This window comes from Musa acuminata, chromosome BXJ2-9, assembly GCF_036884655.1.
Source record: "Musa acuminata AAA Group cultivar baxijiao chromosome BXJ2-9, Cavendish_Baxijiao_AAA, whole genome shotgun sequence".
NCBI lineage: Eukaryota > Viridiplantae > Streptophyta > Magnoliopsida > Zingiberales > Musaceae > Musa > Musa acuminata.
This window is the reverse complement of record NC_088346.1, coordinates 8,300,765-8,322,901: the sequence shown is the minus strand read 5'-3', so window position 1 is coordinate 8,322,901 and position 22,137 is coordinate 8,300,765. Positions and strand designations below refer to the sequence as shown.

General features: G+C 40.5%; 4 protein-coding genes across 4 annotated transcripts; 2 read left to right on the top strand and 2 right to left on the bottom strand.

Moving 5' to 3' along the window:
• The first annotated feature begins 310 nt into the window (after positions 1 to 310).
• LOC135621916 (pyrophosphate--fructose 6-phosphate 1-phosphotransferase subunit alpha-like) lies at positions 311 to 7,416 on the top strand. The gene is made up of 19 exons (XM_065123542.1): positions 311 to 574; positions 1,407 to 1,579; positions 2,245 to 2,357; positions 3,511 to 3,585; positions 3,930 to 4,043; positions 4,119 to 4,186; positions 4,353 to 4,436; positions 4,594 to 4,647; positions 5,016 to 5,096; positions 5,218 to 5,311; positions 5,396 to 5,469; positions 5,615 to 5,725; positions 5,852 to 5,896; positions 5,987 to 6,043; positions 6,144 to 6,248; positions 6,335 to 6,451; positions 6,556 to 6,656; positions 6,816 to 6,981; positions 7,121 to 7,416. The coding sequence occupies exons 1-19, from the start codon at positions 485 to 487 to the stop codon at positions 7,247 to 7,249; spliced, it is 1,851 nt and encodes a 616-aa protein (XP_064979614.1). The 5' UTR covers positions 311 to 484; the 3' UTR covers positions 7,250 to 7,416.
• A 240-nt stretch (positions 7,417 to 7,656) lies between these two features.
• Positions 7,657 to 8,643, bottom strand: LOC135624029 (uncharacterized). The gene has a single exon (XM_065127503.1). It carries the CDS (start codon positions 8,641 to 8,643, stop codon positions 7,657 to 7,659), a length of 987 nt encoding a protein of 328 aa, XP_064983575.1.
• Positions 8,644 to 14,149: 5,506 nt separating this feature from the next.
• LOC103997816 (AT-hook motif nuclear-localized protein 25-like) lies at positions 14,150 to 15,357 on the top strand. Its single transcript, XM_009419141.3, has one exon. The coding sequence runs from the start codon at positions 14,320 to 14,322 to the stop codon at positions 15,163 to 15,165; it is 846 nt and encodes a 281-aa protein (XP_009417416.2). The 5' UTR covers positions 14,150 to 14,319; the 3' UTR covers positions 15,166 to 15,357.
• A 4,153-nt stretch (positions 15,358 to 19,510) lies between these two features.
• LOC103997706 (uncharacterized) lies at positions 19,511 to 20,440 on the bottom strand. The gene has a single exon (XM_009419011.3). It carries the CDS (start codon positions 20,291 to 20,293, stop codon positions 19,916 to 19,918), a length of 378 nt encoding a protein of 125 aa, XP_009417286.1. The 5' UTR covers positions 20,294 to 20,440; the 3' UTR covers positions 19,511 to 19,915.
• Positions 20,441 to 22,137: the final 1,697 nt, after the last annotated feature.

The following is a 22,137-nucleotide window of genomic DNA, read 5'->3' as shown; positions in this document are numbered from 1 at the left end:
ATAAAACTTGTAAAAAATTAAAAAAAATGATAGAAATTTTTTGAATATTTTTAAATTTGAAATATTATTTGAAAAAAATAAATAAAGTGAGATATCGATTTAAAAATATTTAAAATATGAATATATATTTTTTAAAGGAAATCGTCCTTAACTCTTTTTTTTTTTTAAATTCTACCAATAACTAAATATTGTTCAATAAATAAATTTGGAAAGAAAGCAGTGGGTACATTCCCCGGTTAACGGGTTACATGCACCTCCTCGATGGGATCGGCCACTCGATACCATCGACGTGCTCAGGGACAGACCGAAACCCGTTTCATCGGCACCGCACCGCCGCCGTGTCTCTTTCGTAAATACCGGCCAACTCTTTGGGGTTTCTCCGGGGAGCGGATGCGAAGGGTTGGTGGGGGGTATATATAACGCTTCTTCCAACCGGTAACGCTATAGGAGACGAGACGACAGAGGAAGAAGCAGAGCGACGACGATGGAATCCGACTACGGCGTCCCGCGAGACCTGTCGGGTCTACAGAAGCAGCGGGCTCTTTACCAGCCGGAACTCCCTCTATGCCTTCAGGTAGACTCTTTGTCTCCTTCGCTATGGTTCGCTTCCGTCGAGATCTCCTCCGCCCTCCTCTTATTCTGTAATCTTTTTGCTACCTTGTCTTCTATAATATAATTTTTTTGATCGAAGTGGTCGGTTCCGAGTAATTGGATCGTGGGGTTTCAGATCGGAATAAAAACTTCGATCCTTTCAAGTTCGGAACATTGTGATGTTTTTCTTATTCTTGTGGCTGCATTCTCATTCCGATGGTTTTTAGTTTCGATACGACATAAGCGAGTGAACTTGAAGTCACAGTTCAACATAAGAGCGTACTCCTTTCTACTATTCTAGTGTTTGGTCACCGATCATATTCCTCGCAGCAACTTCGCTGGGTCGGTGGACTGCCTCGTCCACTTTAGGAGAGCAAAGATATCTCTAAACCCTTTCAGGACAAATTTGTGTCTCATATGTGCCTTTCCTTCCATTATGTTTGGCGACTAGTTGTGACAAACCATAGGATATGATTTTTCCCCACAATCTGATTAGATTTGTGATGATACCCTGAGAAAGAAGCATTCTTGTTTAATATCACCGTTTAATTTTGCTGTGTCAATGTGGTATAGTATAGGGAAAAAAAACATGTATTATGGCATTTATCATATGTAAAATTGTTATCTAGGATCGAATAATTAGATGGCACAACTTCAGATCAAGATATTCGTTTATGGCGATCTTATACATGAATTCAGTACCCATACTGAATATTTGTTTCAACTTTTTCCTTTCTTTCTCATATGTAGTGCACCATATTTTTCGTTCTGAATCTTTTTTCCTGTTTCCTTTTTCCCTGTTGCATCTTTAACAGGGGACAACAGTTAGGGTTGAGTTTGGTGACACAACAATTGCTGCAGACCCTGCAGATGACCATGCTATCAGACAGGCCTTTCCTCACACATCTGGGCAACCTTTGGCTCATTTTTTGAGGGCTACCGCTAGTGTTCCAGATGCACAGATAATAGAAGAGCATCCAGCTATCAGGTCCATACTGGTTTGCTAGATTTATTTGATTTTTCTGCCTAATTTGGATTGTATTTGATGAGAGAATGTTCTTCTGTCATTTGAATTTTATATGGTTATGGTCTCGAAGATCTAATTAGTCTTTTATTTACTCTTCAATACGGCTTTCTTGTCTCTTCCATGGCCTTAAACTTCTAGACAGGGACCAACAGTTTTATGATTCATTGTAATACTGACACTCGATTGCTAGAATAATTACACTTGGCTAGTCATTTAACAGATTTTATACATCACAGGGAAGTCATTTCTATAATATAATCTTTTCAGAAAAAGTTTTGAAGGACTTGTCATTCACTAGACTTCTTGTTTATATCGCTCTTTCTCACCATGAAACTTCATCATTGGCAAGCATTTGTACATTTCTTGTCAAAAGTTCTATTTTTATCTGTAATATAAGCTTTTTTTATTAAGATTGTCACTGCGATGCAAAATAGAGATATTTTTTCATTACATATTTGTATCATTTTTGTGTAGCAGGTCAATTTTGAATTTGAGAATTATTTGCTTTATTAAGCCTTTTCTTAACCTTCTGGATTTGCTTATTTTGTCTAGTCCCTAACAGGTTTTGCTTAGTTCGACAACTTATCTTATCGAACATCATTTTATCTCTAAATCTTCTGATGCAGGGTGGGAATTGTATTTTGTGGGAGACAATCCCCAGGAGGACATAATGTAATTTGGGGTCTTTATAATGCCATTAAATCTCATAACCCAGAGAGCACATTATTTGGATTTGTTGGTAAGCATTTGTGTTATTCCCTCCCATCTTGATTGATCACTCTATTAAAAGTTTGCTCCTCGTTATATATATTTTAATTCGTTTGATATCATATATATTTGTGCCATCTCACTTGAACGTTTTTTCCCAATTATTTTCCCTTGGTTATTTAATATTTTAAACAGTTTTATGCACTTTTATGGTAAAGCAATTTATGTAGTTTTGTAAAACCTCCTGAATTTTATAGGGACTATATAATCAGTGGAGTCAAGTTCATCAATGAAAGAGTCATTTTCAGGGCACTATTTATGACTGTTCACACCAATCCCAATAATAACAATGTTTTTACTAGTTTGTATTCTCGGAGCTCGACTCAAAGTTGAGCTAATTCTAGGTCCTCCCAGACAAAGTTGAGCTAAAACTTTAAGTCTTCCAAGACACTTTATTTCAACGATTCAAGCAGGAGAAGTGCCCAACCTTTGGATGAACTTACCTTAGGAACGACTACTTGAATCAAACATCTCCCATGGACTTCAAAAAAAATCCCCATGTACTTGTATATTTGGTGAAGTTCTTGCTGTATTATGTGGCTTTATCTTCCAAACTAACACTTAACTTACAGATGCTCTCTCTCTCTCTCTCTCTCTCTCTGAGGTGTGTTTAGGTAGTTACCATTCCTTAGCTGACACTGAGATCAATTTTGTGGGTTTGGCTATGAGATTTATGTATTCTTGTGATTAATTGACTTATGAATAAAATTTTTAAGAAAAGTGTAGTAGGAACAAGGATGATGAGATAAAAAACAGGGGCTATAAAGAAGAGAAATCACAATACTTATGGTGAGCTTGAGGATAAGATGAGCTAAAATCATCCAAGGCTTTACTAAAATATCTAAATTTAAGAGAAGATCTTTGAATATATATCAACAATGCAACTTAAAGAATTTTTGGAGAGAGAGCTAGATCAAGGAAGAATCGGGCAGGAATAGTGGGAAAGGATGTAGCCCTTGAATGGTAATTGAATTTTTCTTCGAGCTAAGTGGCAGGAAAGTATCCACATAGCAAATCCCAAAAGATGTAATAGTTGCCTGTTTGTTCTTCATTTTAATTCTATCGTGTCAGTGCTATGATTCTCATTTGCATCCGGGATAAAACAATTTATATTTTGTTTGCAGGTGGTACGGAGGGCTTATTTGCTATGAGAATTCTGAAAATTACAGACGATATACTTTCCACATATAAAAATCAGGGTAAGTTACATTGTTGCTTCATAGTTATATTCGTGCTGTATCTGTAGATTTAGGTGTTATAAATTACTTATGAAATGCTTGACAGTGGCACAATGAAGTTGAAATAGTACTGCCCTTGGCCAACTTGCACTGGAGCATGTTTTAAGTCATTTCTTTTAGGACAGATCCATTTCGCCATGTGCTGTGTTGCCTGTGTCACATCAACATGTAGGTGCAGATGTGGCCTCTGAATCATGCTGACACTGTTGCGACATGATTCACACCTTACTATATGCAACCGCGAAATGGTTTGCTCTTTGTGCATATTCTCTTTTAAATTATGCATTTCTGTTTGACTTCTAAAGGTGGTTATGATTTGCTCGGACGGACGAAAGATCAAATAAGAACAAGTGAGCAAGTCAATGCTACAATGTCTGCGTGCCAAGAACTGAATTTAACCGGTCTTGTCATTATTGGTGGTGAGTCCAATGGCATAGCTAGGCAAGCTCAAAACAAATTATGTTGCTTACGTTCTGTTTCTTGTCCACTTTTAGGAGTTACATCCCACACAGATGCTGCTCAGCTAGCAGAGACCTTTGTGGAGTCCAAATGTCAAACAAAGGTTTCAGTTCTGCTACAGCTGTCTCGCTCTCTATCTCTCATTCTCTCTTTCTAGCAAAACAAACTTACCGTAACCCTATAAGTTCCTGAAACAGTCTCCTATATGTTGGGAGATGTTGTATCTCTTTTTTAGCTGTATACCTGAACACAATAGCGTATGTCGACAGGTAGTTGGAGTTCCTGTAACCTTGAACGGAGATCTCAAGAACCAATTTGTTGAGACAGACGTAGGGTTTGACACAATATGCAAGGTATTAATGCATTTTTGTGAACTATACTTTAATCGCGTAAACAAATTAACCATGTATAAAGACTCTTCGTCATTAATTTGACATCTTTTAGTACTTCTTCTTGTGACTTGTCTTGAAGTATTAGTTTGAAGATTGCTTTTGGAAATTCTTTTCCCAGGTTAATTCGCAACTCATCAGCAATGTTTGTACAGATGCCCTTTCTGCAGAGAAGGTAACACCTTAATTTATGTGTTTTTTGGGTGAAGTAGTTCCTGCAGTTGCTTCACATTGTACTCGGCCTGCGCAGAGTTATCTTTATGCAAGTTCTAAATACTTAATTGACGTATAGTTTTGTCATGGTGGGCAAGAAAGATGGGCTTTCTTTTTAATGTTAATCAAGCTGACACTGATGTGCTTTCTTGCTTGCTAAGAAATGAAATTTTGCTTTGGCTCTCCCTTTTTTTGTTTGCGTTCTCTGGATGTTCGTTTTTTATTCCAACGAGTAACTCGTTATTTACTTTCTTATTCAATATGGCTATCATCAGTCTTATGTCATCTTCAGCTGGTTTCATGTTCTGTCACTTACGTTTGACCTTGCAGTATTACTATTTTATTCGCTTGATGGGACGTAAGGCATCTCATGTGGCCTTAGAGTGTACTCTCCAGTCGCATCCAAACATGGTCAGTCTTTCATGCTATTCTTTTATTATTTTTTTCCTCTACTTCATCCCATCTTTCCAACGCAGTCTGTTTTATATCATCTTGTCGATTTCATCTCAAATTACCTTTAATCTATTCCCAGGTTATCCTAGGTGAGGATGTTGCCGTATCGAAACTTACAATTTTTGACATAACAAAACAGATCTGCGATGCAGTCCAAGCCAGGGCAGAGAAAGGTAACATATAGAAGTGAGTACTGTTTCTTTTACTGATTAGCATGAAATACAGCGCAGTGACTTACCAATATGTTCTTGATGCAGACAAGTATCATGGTGTCATTCTTATCCCCGAGGGGCTAGTAGAAAGTATTCCAGAATTGTACGCCCTGCTCCAGGTACATGATCTGCTTCAGACTAATTAATTTTATGGTATTTTGCCTAGTTTCGTATTGGAATGACTTCTATTTTTTTTACTTTTCTTCGTCTAGTTGCGGATCATGGTTTCTGATGGACTGAGTATATTATTTGTAATTGCTTAAGGAAATCCACGGTCTTCATCGCCAAGGAGTTTCTGTTGAGACAATACCTTCTCAGCTTTCACCATGGGCATCCGCATTGTTTGAATTTTTGCCACCATTTATGAGGAAACAGGTTACTTTTTTTTATTACTCGCAATCGCATATATATATATATATATATATATATATATATATATATATATATATATATATCTGATCCACTGAGGACTTTTCCCTGACGAAATCCTCGACTCCGCAGGTGGTTCTCCACCCGGAGTCTGATGACTCTGCACAACTTTCCCAGGTAAATCTCCTCTAGTTGGACTAATAATGTAGAAGATATATTAAGCTCTACCATGCATCTACTCGTTTTGCTTAATTCATTTCTTTTCAGATCGAGACTGAAAGGCTGCTAGCCCATCTGGTGGAGACAGAAATGAACAGACGGTTGGTACGATAGGTTCATACTCGCTCTTTAAACATTATTCAAGATTTGTTTCTGATCAACCTTGTAAGGTAGAGAAATTTCATTTTACTAAATTGGTGTACAGAAAGAAGGCACATATATAGGAAAGAAGTTCAATTCAATCTGCCACTTTTTTGGATACCAAGCTCGGGGATCTTTGCCATCAAAATTCGATTGCGATTATGCCTATGTATGTTCTGTTAAGTAGTATTTTTTTTTTCTTGTGTTTTCTTTCCTTGTGAATGAGCCACTCATAGATAGATCTGTACTGCATAGGCGCTTGGCCATGTTTGCTATCACATATTAGCTGCTGGTTTGAATGGTTACATGGCGACCATAACAAATCTGAAGAACCCTGTGAATAAGTGGAGGTGTGGTGCTGCTCCGATACCGGTAAAATTGTTTGATCTTTTTTACTTGTTTGCAAATAAATGGACACTGCTCTCTTATTTTACATTACACTCACTCGATAACACACAGTTTTGGCTGAACGCCAGGCAATGATGACTGTCAAGAGGTTATATGGCGCAGGAGCAACAGCTATCGGAAAGCCTGCCATCCATCCTGCCACGGTTGACTTGGAAGGAAAAGCCTATGAGTATGTCTTTACGACGTTGTATTAATACCTATTTTTGCAGCTAAGCCCTGTGAGAAGGTCTTCCTTTTAGGATATTATTGTTTTGTAATTATCGCTTTATTTCTGCACAATTCTGATGTTCGTTTTTCCTGCGAGAGTTAATTTTGAACTTGGTTCCAGGTTGGTGAGGCTCAGAGCTTCCAGTTTTCTGATGGACGACATATATAGAAACCCAGGGCCAATCCAATTTGAAGGGCCGGGTGCTGATGCAAATTCTATTTCGTTGTGCGTCGAAGACCAAGACTACATGGGCCGAATTAAATTGCTTCAGGAGTATATGGATAAGGTCTATAACTTTCTCATTACATGATATATAATTTTTCCTTCATTTTTTAACCTTTATATATTGGAGCCATGGAATGGACAATATCCATGAATTACCCATAGAAACGTTATCATGGAGGATTATTCTTACGTTTATACAGGTGAAAAGCATCGTTAAGCCTGGGTGTTCGCAGGATGTGCTGAAAGCAGCTTTGAGTGCTATGGCTTCGGTGACAGACGTGTTAGCGCTGATGTCTTCCTCCTCCATGAATGGGCAGACACCTCTCTAAGATGTTAGATTTGCTTGCTCCGTCTCTTCTCGTCTACTCTTCTTTTCCAGTTCCAACGAGTTAAAGCATTATAGTTTTTATTGAGATTCTGTGCCCCCCATTTGTACTTGGGAGTTGAATAATGGTTAAAGCACACTATAGTTTATTGAGAAACATTAGAGAACGTCAATACATAATGGAATTTCCTTGAGATAAATAATAGATTATGTATGTATGTACACAAAAAAAAAACTTGAAAAAGACCGATATATTAACTTCTTTGACTGAACAAATTTGTCGCCGAAAAAAAAAAGAAGAATTTCTATGTCCACAATTCCAGGTGCAAAAAAAAAAATTAAGGGAAGTAAATACGATCACCCAACCCGATTATAGTAGTCAAAGGCCATGGAAACTGCCACCGTTAGCGGTCAGACCACCCCGCCGTCCACCTCCCCCTCCTCCTGTGCCACGTCCCGCACACCCACCACGCACGTGCTTTGCATGTGCTTCGGTGTTGCCTCCTCCGTCTTGCCGACGGAGAGCGCATCGATGATGGGCCAGACGACCAGGATCGCCTCGCCGACTGCTGCTAACGTCGCGAACGCGACGGCGGCGGCGAGGGAGAGCCACTGGAACGCGGTGTCTCCAGGGTTGCAGAGCGTTGAGAAGGTGAGAGCAGCCACCTGGACGGAGAGTGCCCCAACCACCGTGGCGGAGAGCGCGTAAAGCCTCGCTCTCAGCCGCCGGTTTATGACCACCGACACCGCTCCCCACGAGGCGGAGATGAAGACCGGTACGTACACCGCGCCCAGTACCGCGAGGAGAACGGCGCCGATGAGCGGGTACGTGCACTGGTAGGCCGCGGCGGCGGAGGAAGAGATCGAAGTTACACCGCTGTCGCTGGGGCCGAAGAGGACGGGGGGGAGGCTAAGTCGGCGGAGGTCCCAGGTAGAGACGGTGAGGTAGAGAGAGTAAAGGGTGAGAAATGGGAGGGCGGAGACGAGCGCGGCGGCGATGGCGGCAGCGAATGCGGAGGCTGAGGAGGCTGGTTTGGGGCGGATGGAGGCGCGGAGGAGGAAGAGGACGACGGTGAGGAAGGCGGGCTCGGCTAGAGCCTGCGTGGCGACGAGGTGGGCGTGGCAGAGGATGTCCAGGCGGCGGCGGAAGGGGAGCGGGAGGCGACGTCGGAAGATTGGGGAGCGGAGGATGTCGGAGAGGGACCAGATGGAGGCGAAGAGGAGGAGGACGAGGCGGACGGACCAGAGCGGGTTGACGATGTCGTGGAGGCGCCTGCGGCAGAGGCGGCGTACACGAAGAACGGCTGCGGCGGAGGCAGCGGAGAGGACGAGGAGGGCGGAGCATACGACGGCGGCGGCCACGTCCTGGGGGGAGTCGGAGCGGTCGATCAGCCGCATGTCGTCACCTCCTCCGGCGAGGTCGTATCAGGTCTGGTCAACGCCAGTTTTCCCTCCCACGCTCCATTACGTGACTTCAGCAGCCGTCGTCGCCCTCGTCCTCCTCCTCCTACTCCTCCCCGTCTTTCCCTATCTGTTTTGTTTGGTTGTTTCTTTTCGTTTTTAGCGCGCCACGAAACGAGAGGGAGGGAGGGAAGGGAGGAGGCGAGGACGAGCTGGTCCTGCACTCACCGTCCGTCTGGTCATCCCACGGTCCTCAACACTTATGATTGGGTACGTGCCAACGTGCATACACCGTGCGAGTCTCGAGCGTACACAACCTGGACGACGATGGGGTACGTCATCCCGATTCCTCCGGACTACAGCTCTATCCGACCAGCACTTTGGTCTCCATCGGATGCAATCCATTCTGTTGGATCGTAGATCTTTCGGCCGACGATGTCCAACTCAGCCTTCCAAATCCCAAATCCATGGTTTTTGACTCGGGAAGAATGTGTACGCCCGTTGGCATCATCATCACTCCGACGAACAACTCGGTTTGTGCTGTGGTATTTCAGCTCCCATCTTCACAACCCAAACCCGTATCGTCTCATCACGAAGACGGACAATGAGAAAACTGTACCAGCCTAACCTAACAGCCATTCTTCTTCTATTGCAGGCAGGATGTATGTTAGAAGGAGACGACATCTAATTGACACCATAGGAGCTGTCAGGAACATTTTGGCCCGTGGCACTATTCTTTTGTAGCACCAATTGCACCCACATCCGTATATGAGGAGAAAAACTCGTCTCATGAAAGGATGAAAAGAGGTCGTCGACTCAAAGGACTTGCGGCTCGACTTGCCTCCGGCGGATCAGCTTGGGGAGAAACAAACAGGCACTTCAAGGACTTACAAGGAAAAAGGAAGAGGAAGACTCCCCCCAATTAAAAGGATATAGGAAAAGCGACTTTTAGTTTTATATTACTAGAATATAAATTAAAATTTATGATTAGATATGATTTTATGATTAAATAAAATTTTAGTTTAACAGTTTTAGTCAAGTGCGGGACTCCACCTTAGTTTACATGCGGTGTCACTTCAATCAAAATAATGTATATATCTTAAAGTAATATGAAATGCCACAAATCAATTTAAAAACGTTTACACTTTGAAGTGACTTAGCCCGGCTCAGAAATGATTGTAGCTCAACTAAAAAATGATTGTAGCTCAGCTCTAAAGCGGCGCATAACAAATCTATGTCATTCGGAATCACATGAAGTGACATTTGCCAACGATGATATAACCTCGCAAGGCATGGGATTGGGAAGATAGCCTTCGAACAAACAAATCGTTAGCCCAAAATATCGATGAGAATATTAGTAAATACAAGGGGAGTCGACTTCGTACGAAAGATATAAAAACTATCCCTAGGTAGATACCGAGGGATGAGAAACACTATCCATAAAAATTGACTTAAGCTTCGGAGGGGACAAGCCGGAACTACCCTCTCGGACATTGACCTATTGTGCAGTCACTCATGACCAAAAATCCCTTGTGAATATGCCAGAAAAGACCCTAGGAGACAACGACCACGATCCCTCATCCATTCTTCGTGAAACCTTCATTCTAAGTAACAACTCAAATGACTTTATACTATTGAGGCTGAACCAAATCGAATCCCTTTCCAAGCCATGACATAAGGAGATATAATATTTTATATATAATTTGAGAGAAAGAGATGAATTAGAATGACGGCTCAAATATCTTAGTTGCTGAGTTGCCTCCTGGTCGCGTCTCCGAATAGCGTCGAGGGGTCATGCATAATAGGTCGATGCCGAGGGTATCCCAGTGTAACCCCTCCAATGATTAAGTTAGCGAAAGATATTGAGGATGAAAGACAATAATATGAATAATGTAAATAAAAGAATAGAGGGATTTTGCTTATCCCTCTTTTGTCTTGGAATCAAACTATAATCATAATCATTTTGATGATCATAGTTTCAATTCAATTCGATTCTAACAGAGCCAAGATTAATATTACGTTTAATATTCAGTAATAGAATTTATAATGTCAAGGATGATCTCCAAATGGAAACTCATGCTATCATTTTCTCTCCTCAAATATCTTTCTAGTGTGGAACTCGTTGATATATATCATTTAATATTGAAACTCCAAATTTATGGAATCTAAATTCAATTAATAAGTCAAAGAATTTGATTCTTAAGAACAAGATGCTTGGATCAATGGTGGATCTAATTTTAATAGGGATTCGAATATTTTCATAAGTAACTTAGTTGCCAACTCTGTCAACTTATTTCGCAACCATAATTCCACGTTGCTATCAACTTAGTGTTATGTTCTTATTACATCCAATGATTACATGATTCAATACAAGTCTAGCGAGATACGTAGACTCTTATCTTATATTACTAAATAACAATTCCCCATCATAATTATTATATTGAATGAAATAGGTCCTTTAATGTTCCCTCCAAGTTAGTCGGTATAGATTATACCATTTGAATCACTACTAGATCTATTGTTGTTGTTACATACAACTTTGTCGGGGCTTCCTACCCCATTATTATTAAATGTCTAGCTATTTTTTATTGCCTCTCAAGACTTAAAAGACATTTAGATTAAATGAGCCATTGGTTTATTATACTTTGGCTTAATAGAATAACATTTTTGACATGAGTAGTTTGAAATTATAATAGCTTTACTCAAAAGTATCAATGTAATTTTTGAGCTTAGAACACTCGTAACACCAACAAGAAAGCCCGTCCAAATCTCTCATATGTGTGATTATGATCTTCTATTAACTTTTGTTTAAATATATTTAAAAATAAATAAATAAATTTATATTTTTAAAATTATTAAAATTTCATAGATCAAATGATATATATATATATATATATATATGTATATATGTATATATATATATATATATATGTATATATATATATGTATATATATATATATATGTATATATATATATATGTATGTATATATATGTATATATATACATATATATACATACATATATATATATATACATATATATATATATATACATATATATACATACATATACATATATATATATATATATATACATATATACATATATATATATATACATATATATATATATGTGTATATATATATATATATATATATATATATATATATATATATATATATATATATATATATATATATATATATATATATATATATATATATATATATATATATATATATATAGACAAACATCAATTTGACTCTCCTAAAAAATCTCATCAAACCCAAAAGACTTAATTTAATAGGATTAAGGTCTATTTTAGTGCTTGTGATTTTGGTCATGAATATTTTAAGTTTTTATAGTTCACTCGTATCTAAAATAACCCATATATTTTTAAAAACATAACATATAAGTTACTTCCATCAAATCTGAGTTAACAAACATTAGAGTCTACTTACGTGATATGTTAACTTATAATAAATCATTAATATAATGACATGTGTAAACGAAGTTAAAAAAAATACATACTACTACCAATAGCGGGAGGAGGTGTTATCGTGGAAGCGACTACCAACAATAGCATCGAACCGCTGATGCCTAGCAGGGTGTCATATGCATGCGACCTCTCTCGCACTAACGACGAGCTTAGGAGCTTCCGATCCTACCTAAGGTCGATGTATCTTAATCAATTTGATGTTAGGCATGTAATGGTCTTTTGGTCCCTCTTTCTCTTTTTGGGCGTCTTCATCCCCACTGCCTCCCACTTCATCCTCTTTTGTGCACCTACTCGTTGCGCCTATAATATGGTGATCAAGTTCTCTCTCACCTCCATCTCTGATCTCTCATACCTCTGCCTCACTACCTTCGTCCACTGTTACAACCTTAACATCTTCCTCGACAAGCTAGTCAAGGAGAGTGAGCGAGTGCGGGAGGGCTACATGGACCAGCTCAACAGCTCCTTTCACTTGCTCTTCGTCTTCGTGATGTCGTGCTTCATAATGGAGGTGGTTTACAAGGTAAGGTGAGGTGGTACTCATCAGAATCGAAGCGAGTATCATTCGCAGTGACGAGCAACGCCATGGTGGGTGATATGGTGGCATGTGCATTTGAGCTGGCGAGCTAGATCTACCAGATGTCACTTGACAGTTCTAGGGCACATGCCACCACAATGTTATCCGTCACTATAAACAACACCCACTCTAATCCCGACGAGTACCGTCATACCTTGTAAGTTACCTCCTATATGAAAAGACAAAGGTAGGAGAGGGCGGAAACAGATGTGAGGGAGAGCTGAACCATCACGTTATAGGCGCTATGGATGAGGGCATAGGAGAGGACAAAGTGAGAGGCTATGAGGACAAAGACGCTCAAGAGGAGGAAGAGGAACTAAGAAACTATTTCGTGCCTAACGTCGAACTAGTCCTCCTGAGATATAACCAAAAGCTCATGAGCTCATCGTTAGCGCAGGAGAGGTTGCGTACATATGACATCCTGTTAAGCGGTAGCGGCTCAGTGTTACTACTAGTGGTCGCTTCCATGATGACGCCTCTTCCAGTTATTGATGGAAGTCTTAATTTATTTAATTTAAATTATATATGTCATTATATTATGAGTGAACATGTCATGTAAATAAACTCTAACCTTTATTAACTCAGATTTAACATGAAAAATTTATATATTATATTTTTAAAAATATAAAAAAATATTTTAGATATAAATAAATTATAAAAAATTAAAAAAATTATAATCAAAATTATATGGATTAAAATGAATCTAAACCCAATTTAATACCAACTTGACCAAATGAAGTGGCAGCTCAAAGTCCATAAAGCGAGCTTAGGACACTACCGACGAAGACGACAACACACCACAAAAGATACTTCCTCCGAGTCTGCGTCCAGTACAAGTAGAATGGTCATTCTCTTCTTCTTCATTTCATTGTGTGTGTGAGTGTGTGTCTCTTTCTCTCTCTCTACTCGCCCCATTCGGTCACTTTTGCATCCATCTCCTTCGATGCACAATTTCCACCATCCGTGGCTTGCACCTGTCAGAGGCAGACCTTTCCACTCAAAGCTCATCGTGTACTCAACCTCCATCCCTCAGGAGAAATATAAAACAGGAAGATAAAGAACGGAGTGCATCCTGCCGCTCTCTGTTGATAAGGTTTTCTGGCCTGTATCAGTGATCCATGTCGGAAAAGAAGCAGTCTTGCGTCGCTCTCTCTCTCTCTCTCTCTCTCTCTTCTTTTCAATTGCTTCCTTCTGCAGAAGACTGATGACGTGAAAAGAGTGGCTCCATTGATGCATTGTCTTGGAGCTATTAACAGGAAAAGGTGGTAGATCGACTCGATTGAGTCAGTCAACCACAAGGAGGTTCTCTTTCGAATGGGCTCCAACCCTACACGTGAATTGGGATAGGAGAAAGAGAACCACAAAACACATACAAAGATATTCTGTACTTTGTACTTTTTGATAGTAATACGTATATAGAGGGAAGGAGAGAAAGAGAGGCCGACGAAGACACGAAAGTTCGTGTGTTTTCTACGTTTGGTGAGAGAAGTCCGTAGAGGAAGCAGACAACAGAAGCTTCACAAGAGATAGACAAGAGAGTGGTGAGAAGGCGAAGAAAAGCTGGCAAACAACTGGTGGGAGAGATTGGATGTGTTGGCGATGGCCGGAACGGAATCCGGGGGCAGAAGCGCCGGCACCGGAGGTTTCTCTCGCTACCTCCGCCCACCGCCACCTTCCGCGCACTTGCAACCGGAAAAATCGAAGCCCTCCCCGGAGAAAAGCACCAAGCTTTCCCCCAACCACGGCGGCGACCAACAGGCCGCTACGTCGGCCGCGGCAGGTTCCTCTGTAGGCCCCGTTCGTCGCCCACGCGGGCGTCCCCCTGGCTCCAAGAACAAGCCGAAACCCCCCATCGTCGTCACGCGCGACAGCCCCAACGCGCTCCGCTCCCACGTGATCGAGGTCGCCAACGGAGCCGACGTGGTTGAGTGCGTCACCGAGTACGCGCGGCGGCGCGTTCGTGGAGTGAGCGTCCTGAGTGGCGGCGGGGCCATCGCCAACGTCGCACTCCGCCAGCCTGGGGCGTCGCCTCCTGGCAGCGTGGTGGCGACGCTGAGAGGGCGGTTCGAGATCCTGTCACTCACGGGAACTGTTCTGCCGCCGCCAGCACCGCCCGGCGCCGGCAGTCTGACCGTATTTTTAGCCGGTGGTAATCAGGGGCAAGTCGTGGGGGGTAGCGTCGTGGGGCCGCTGGTGGCAGCCGGGCCGGTGGTGCTGACGGCGGCGTGCTTCTCGAACGCGGTGTACGAGCGGCTGCCTTTGGAGGAGTGCGAGAAAGCTGCTGCTGCGGCCGAGCAGGGTCAGCAACCGGTGGTGTTGCAGTCCTCCGGCGCTACCGGTGCCGGCGGCGAGCGTGGCGGAAGTGACGGTGTGCCGTTCTACAACTTGGGAGGAAGTTATCCGTTTGCAGGCGATGCTATTGGAGGGTTCAGGCCACCATTCTGATTACTGCTGACTGATCACATCCAATGCCACTAAAGAAGAAGAAGCCGATGACGATGAGAATTAAGGAGAAAGAAATCATTTAGATGTCATGATGAAATAAGAAGTCATTGAGTTGCTTTTTCTTGTTTTGTTATGCTGGTTTTGATCTCGGCTGCTAGTAGACATCAAATTAATGTGCCATTGTTCTTATGATCACTGAGTGATGATGGGAATGCAAAACGAGATGTAGGTTCGAGATGAAGGAAGCTTCTCTCGGTGATGTTGCTCCCAAGAAGACCAACGATTGCTGGCGGTAGGTAATGCGAGATGGTGAAACAGAGAAGAGAAGGCCGTGAAGAGACAACTCATGCAGACTCTGCTGAAGAATGGGATTCGCCGATTCCCGTGGTGAGTACGGTATTTATGTTTGCAAGTCGATCTTACAAATTCTCCTCTCTCTCTCACATCTATGAGCGTCGTGCAGAAGACTCTGCCAAGTCTCCATCTCGGAGGCTTCTCTCACTTTGTCTATGCTGGCACTACTATGTTCTGTGCTATCTGCTCATCCTGAAATGACCATTCACAGGGGTTACGGTGTTTTTATCTTCTGCGATTTGATCTTCTCTACATGAGGACCTGCCTTTTTGTTCGTTGGCTTGACAGAAGAACCGCTCTCCTTTTGTTCCCCTATCTTTGTTGGGAAAATGGGAGTAAAAATGTGCAAGTAAATGCTGTCAACTCTCCTTTCTGCTAGGCAGCGGTAGACGACGAGTTAGAATGAGTTCGAAGGCGCGGTTGTGCTGCCATTTATTGGCCACGGAAGGGAAACTGACAATATTATATTGACTGCAGACCGGAAGATTCACACGGCTTCTTTGGTCTTTTGTCTTCCCAAGTTGGAGGGTTTCTACTTAGATCGGTTCTAAACGAATCGCAACTTTAGAACTCTGTTGATAACGTTGAATTAGATAGGGAAAAAAAAAAGGGTAAAGCTATGATTCAAATGAAGAGAAAGAATAAGATAAAATATTTTATGTTTTACTTAAAAAAATTATATTTTTTATGATCCAATATATGAAATTTATATAATTTCTATAGATATATTATATTTATTATTCTTAATATGAATCTTTTGTTCTGAAAGATTCTTTCACGAAATAGTTAAATTAGTTTATTCTTTTAGAAGTCTTTATTGTCTTTCATCTCGTAATAAATGTCTTCATGATGTTTTGATAAATTTAATCTCTCCTTAAATTTGTTTCATCTCAAGTTTCTTTCTAAGTTATTTAAATATTTTATAATTTGAGAGATTTTACGAGTATACTGATCACTTATTCACTTGTCTTCACATGAATTAGATCCATTTCTTTGTTTTTAATATGATCTCTTATAAAACAAAATCTTATGTCGATATATTTCGATCTTTTTATGATATATTATATTATTGGCAAAGGCAACAATTGATTTGTTATCAACATGAATCTTAATTGACTTCTAGTTATATTCCATGACAAACACAAGAAGATGCCACTATATATTCTGCTTCACAACTTGAATTTTTTTTTTTTAAGCAACGATATGTTTTTTTTTTAAGACCATGTGAATATAACTTCACCAAAATAAAATATAAATTTGATTGTACTTTTTCGATCATCGTAATTTCCAACTCAATCACTATCATTATATCAAATGAGCTCTAATCTTTTAGATGATGAATAGAAATATTTCATACTCAATTATTCTTTAATATATCATAAAAAAAAATTAGCGACCTTTAAATGAGATGTCTTAGAAGTTTCCATATATCTACTTATTAAACTAACTCTAAATAGTATATCAGGTTAAGTGCATATTTATATAAATATTTTTAAAAAATATTTTAAATGAAATAAATGTTTATCCAGGAATTTTATGCTCGTGAAGCTTGTTTAAGCTCATAAAAAGTTCACGATCGTTAGTATCAATCATTCGAATCACATCAATTTAGGGATTTAGAGTTGAATAATATTTAAGGAAAAGACCATAGCTTAACATATGCTTTAATACTAAATATTGAACTAGATATAGATAAAAGATAGAGCTATCACATAAAGGAAGGATAAGAATAAGATAAAATATTCTATATTTTACTCCAAAACTCCCCCCAACACATAGGATTTATATAGTTCTCGTACATATATAACATTCATTATCTTTAATATGAATTTCTCCTTTTTAATAGAATTTTTAAAGAATCAATAGTTAATATTTATTTTCTAATATGTTTCACCTCTTAATACAATGAATTTTTTTTATGATGGTTTAATTCCAACGGATAAAACATATATGTTTAAGCTGTCAGATGATCACATCGCCATGCGTCGTTGTGTGTGTGTGAGAGAGAGATGCAGAAATTGTGAACGCGTCCTACAAATTATGGGATATGACTTTGGCAGATGTACTACCGGTAAAACTTACTAAACAAGATGCCGAGAGGTCGAAAATGGTCGAACATCCCTCCTTAGCGCTGAAACTAATAGAGGCAAGGCAAGATTGTTGCTACAGCTCTTTGATCGCAACAGTAGATCGGTGTCTTCCTATTCTGCTAACCAATTCAATTATGCAATCGTATATAATCAATCACATTGCTTCTCGACATTTGTATTTTGTTGTCGTCAGTTTTTTTTATATTATCATCCACGTTTTCTTTTTTTACTATTTACAAAGCTCTTGCTTTTGATCATCTCTTTAAAAATAATAAATTATTATTATTATTATTTATAGTCTCAATATTATTAATTTTTTATTTTCACAATCCCCTGTTTCATCCTTGTTGTTATTGACATCATCATCGCTGACTTTACTCGTTGTGAACATTGCTTGTCGTCCCTTTGACGTCACTTTACTCATTGTTGATGCTTATCGCAAGTGTAGTAAAAAACAACGTTGCTTGTCGTCTCTCCACACATTGTCAATACCAATGTTGCCTGCCATTATCGTTGAAGATGCTCACTGTTGATGTTTATTTACAAAGTGACAGTTTAAAAATATCAGAAAAATATTTATGTTTATTTACAAAGTGATAGTTTAAAAATACTAAAAAATAAAATTATAAATAGTAAAAATGGGGTTGTAAATGTTCATTTTAATTTTGTTTAGTGATTTCCTTGAGAAAGTCTTTCTTTTTGAGTTTTTTCGAAAAGTATCCTTAGTTTTTTTTAATATCATAAATGATCCGTTGTCATCAATGTCTCTTTCTTATTTTGTCGAGGTAGTCGCGCACGCAATAAAAGCAATAAGAAAGGAGGCGATGGGGTCAAACTAATAGATTCTCGTGGCAGAACAAACGCGATCATTACACAGTGAAAGACTCGGACGATCGATGATGTCCGCCCAACGAAGAAGATGGGGGTAAAAAAATCATACTGAGGGATCACCAAATAAAGAACAATGACCATCCAAACTACTAACCATAGCAGTGTGACTAATACAACTTTAAACTTGCCCAGATATCTAAAGTAGGTTCCTCAACGATCAGAGAATAAAAGTGATCACCTTTTCTCCGATTTGATGGAGAAAAGGTCGGTGTCAGCAGCTTCAATTCCCTCTAATAAAGCTGGAGTTTCAATCATACATGGTTAATTGCCGCTCAAGTTTCCGGGAAGGATGTCACAGCGAGGTGCGTCTGCGCTGGTTCAGCAGATAGCTAGGCAAGGCGGCTGGGGAAGGAGAAAACGATAGGCTGCTCCATTTCTGCGTTCTTGCCTCCCCCAGTTGTCCGGTCAACCATGGTCGGTATTCTATACATTATAATGGCCGGGCACTCCAAAGTCGTCCCTTATCACATCAGATCCACAGTTCCCTTTGTCTTTTGGTGTAGGAAGTCAATTTCTCTAGAGGAGAGTTAAGAAGGGTGTAAGAAGAAGAAGCCGTAGGATTCTTTGGAGCCTGTTGGATGTTTTAGTCAAAATAAAACATCACAAATGTCCCAAATGACATGTAAAATAAAAAATAATAAATAAATTAACAAGTTCTTGGTAAGTCACCATTCACAAAAGTGTAACACTCAAACAATTCAACAAAGAGAATAGAGAGACTTTGAATAATAAATATAAAATCGCAAGTCTAACAACGATAGTTATGAGATTAGTTGATAAACCTATGCATATGATTTGTATATATACTCTTTGTTTTTAAATGGATCGCTGATACCACTCTAATGTCTCATTTAGTTTTGTGCCACTTGAGGTTCTCAGGCTTGAAGAATTCAACCCGCGACACACAAAAGCGAGATTTGAGCGAAGCAACGTAGCCTACAAAAGCTGGGGGAAAATACATATAAATCAAATAATACACAAAGCCAAGCAGCTGCCAAAGCGACGAGTAGTTCTCCACAATATGCTCCTCTGATATCGAAAGAAGAGAGCAGTGATATGGAAGATGTCCCAAGAACAAACAAGTTGACCGGGTGATATAAATCCAATGACATGAAAGCTACAGAGTGGAGCAGGAACCTCACGCTGTTCTATCTCTGAAATCAAGTTCAGTTAACTATAAACGAGAGAATATCCCAAAACTTACTTGTATCTGTTGATCTGACTCTCACATATATACAACACGATATTGGAAACAATAAGACCAAACGTAGGACCTTTTCTTCTCTGACGCGGTTGAGTGGAGGCAAGATAAGAGGAGGAATGAAGGAAGAGAGGAAGAGAGGAATAGAGGAATAGAACTTGTGAGGAACCAATCGATCGGCGTCCACTTACCGCAAGCTATACAACTTGCACTTTTAGCTCGCTTGACGACCGGGAACGGTGGAGACCTCGTTCGCTGACATGGAGGACCTCTTTATGAACTCCAAGCAATCAGCTATCGCCTCGGTGTAGAAGGAGTTCGATCCACCGCATGATCTTAGACGACACTCGATTTGACCGCCATGCCGTCCCTCCGACACGAAGCCTCTTCGGCTGCCGCTGTTGCTGGACGGCCACCGCGAACCATTTCGCCGGAATCCTCTCTTTGCGACATGGACGCATCTGCTGAAGAGACTCCAGAGAGTACAGAGCCTGTCTCGTAGAAGGGGAACCGCGAAGCGGTTTGCGCCGAGTCGGAAACCTCTCCTTGTCCGCCACCGTCGGCCTAGCCTACTGTAGCTTTGCTCACCCATTTCCCCCGCTCCCAAGGTGCTCCGGCACTGTCTCCCGGTTGATATAAGTCAATGCTTGTGTGTGGTCATTGGAAGCGGGGCGATGAAGGAACACAGAAGATGGGGGTGGGTGGGTTTGAATAACATTTTGAAAGCCGCTTTTGATTTGCAAATCAATGGTACAAGCGATTACATATATGTCAATTAAGATGACAGTGGCGCTGGTTGCACTCTTTTCTATGGGTTTATAAATGCCACGTTTTCTGCATGATGCGACGTGGAGGGCTATATCTAATGATGATGATGATGATCCATGGCGATGGATTTGGGGGTGTAGGGACAACTTGATCGTTTCCTTTACCTTGTACTCTATTACAACCAGAGCTGGTTGTGTGTTGGTATAGGTGCCGAACGCGCGTGTGCACCTTCCGCACCACTCGTGTGGGACGGACCAGTTGGTGGATGGTCGGAGACTTGTGTGACATACGGAAACCGCACGCTTGCTCATCGCAATGCCTCCGCGGCTGAAACGAGCACGGCCATTACCTTCTCTTTTCTTAACGATCTGACTTGATGAACACGGCCGCGGAAGCTTGGCTTCGACTCAATCTTTGATTCCTGAGGTTGCTCACCTGTCCTCTCTGCCTCCCTTTCTTCCAGGCGTTTCCGAAGATGACACGAACCTCTGGGTAATTTAACCTGCGCCAATGGAGGTGGAATATAGGCATGCAGATGGATCTTCTTTGGATCATAATAGTTGGGACGCACCGGAACGAGTTGCAGATATGCGTCGTCTTGTTGACCATTATATCTACCATCGATAGGCAAAATCTGATCTGATGCGGAAAGTGAAAGACCCACCACGTTCATCACATTCATTTCGTAAGATCTGAAGTGAGACGAAGACGAAGACGAAGACTCCGCTTGCAATCGCCAGCCACAAATTAGTTCGCAGTTGGATAGTTTATATATCAGAAACAAATTAAGAAGTACATATCTTTTATTATCAAATGGATTCGAAGAATCTCTTCCTGCAACATATGTCTTTTATCATCAAATGGATTCAAAGAATCTCTTCCTGCAACATATGTCGTTCTCATAACACTAGGACAAATCACATCCGTATAATAACATGAAAAGAAAAGCACAAAGCAGATTCAGAGCTTTATTTCTTTCAGTTGCTCATTCCTCCGTTCCAGAGCCTACGGAGCTGTCGCTTATAAGAAGGTGGTATGTCTTCTAACTTCGACGTCAGAGGAGAGGAGGATCATCCAAGAACCTCTGATGCCTTTTGCTTTCACTGGTCTTTTCCGACGCTTTATGATGGACGTGTTTTTCGAGTTTAATTAGCAATCCCCCGAGTGATCTTTTTCTAAATGCTGCTTAAAGAAAAAAAACAAGTATAATAGCTTAGATTTTGTTGGGTCCAACCCATACGTGGGCTTCGACAAATTTGGGCCATGTGAGAGTGCACAGTGAGCGTGCAGCGGCGTGCAGAGAAAAAAAGAGAGAAAAAGATTAGGTTTCTGAGTTTTCTGCTCGACGATCGGTGGCCAAACGTTATCAGTTTCGGCCCAAATTTTATGTGGAGAATCCTTGCAGCAAACTCTACAATCCTAACGGTGTTGATCTGCAGTTTACCCTCTCTAAGGTACTTTCCTACGATATCCATTCCGTGAGATCTAGAATTCTCTTTTGAGGAGATTCATTGTATGTGATGAAGATATGCTATTGTTGAGCCAAGATCTATGATCTCGATGTTATTCTGATCCTCTAGTTATTCTAGAGAAGACCTACTGTAAACCTGTTATTATTATTATTGATAGTGGAAGTTTGAGGTGGACTACGGTCCCGTGGTTTTTCTC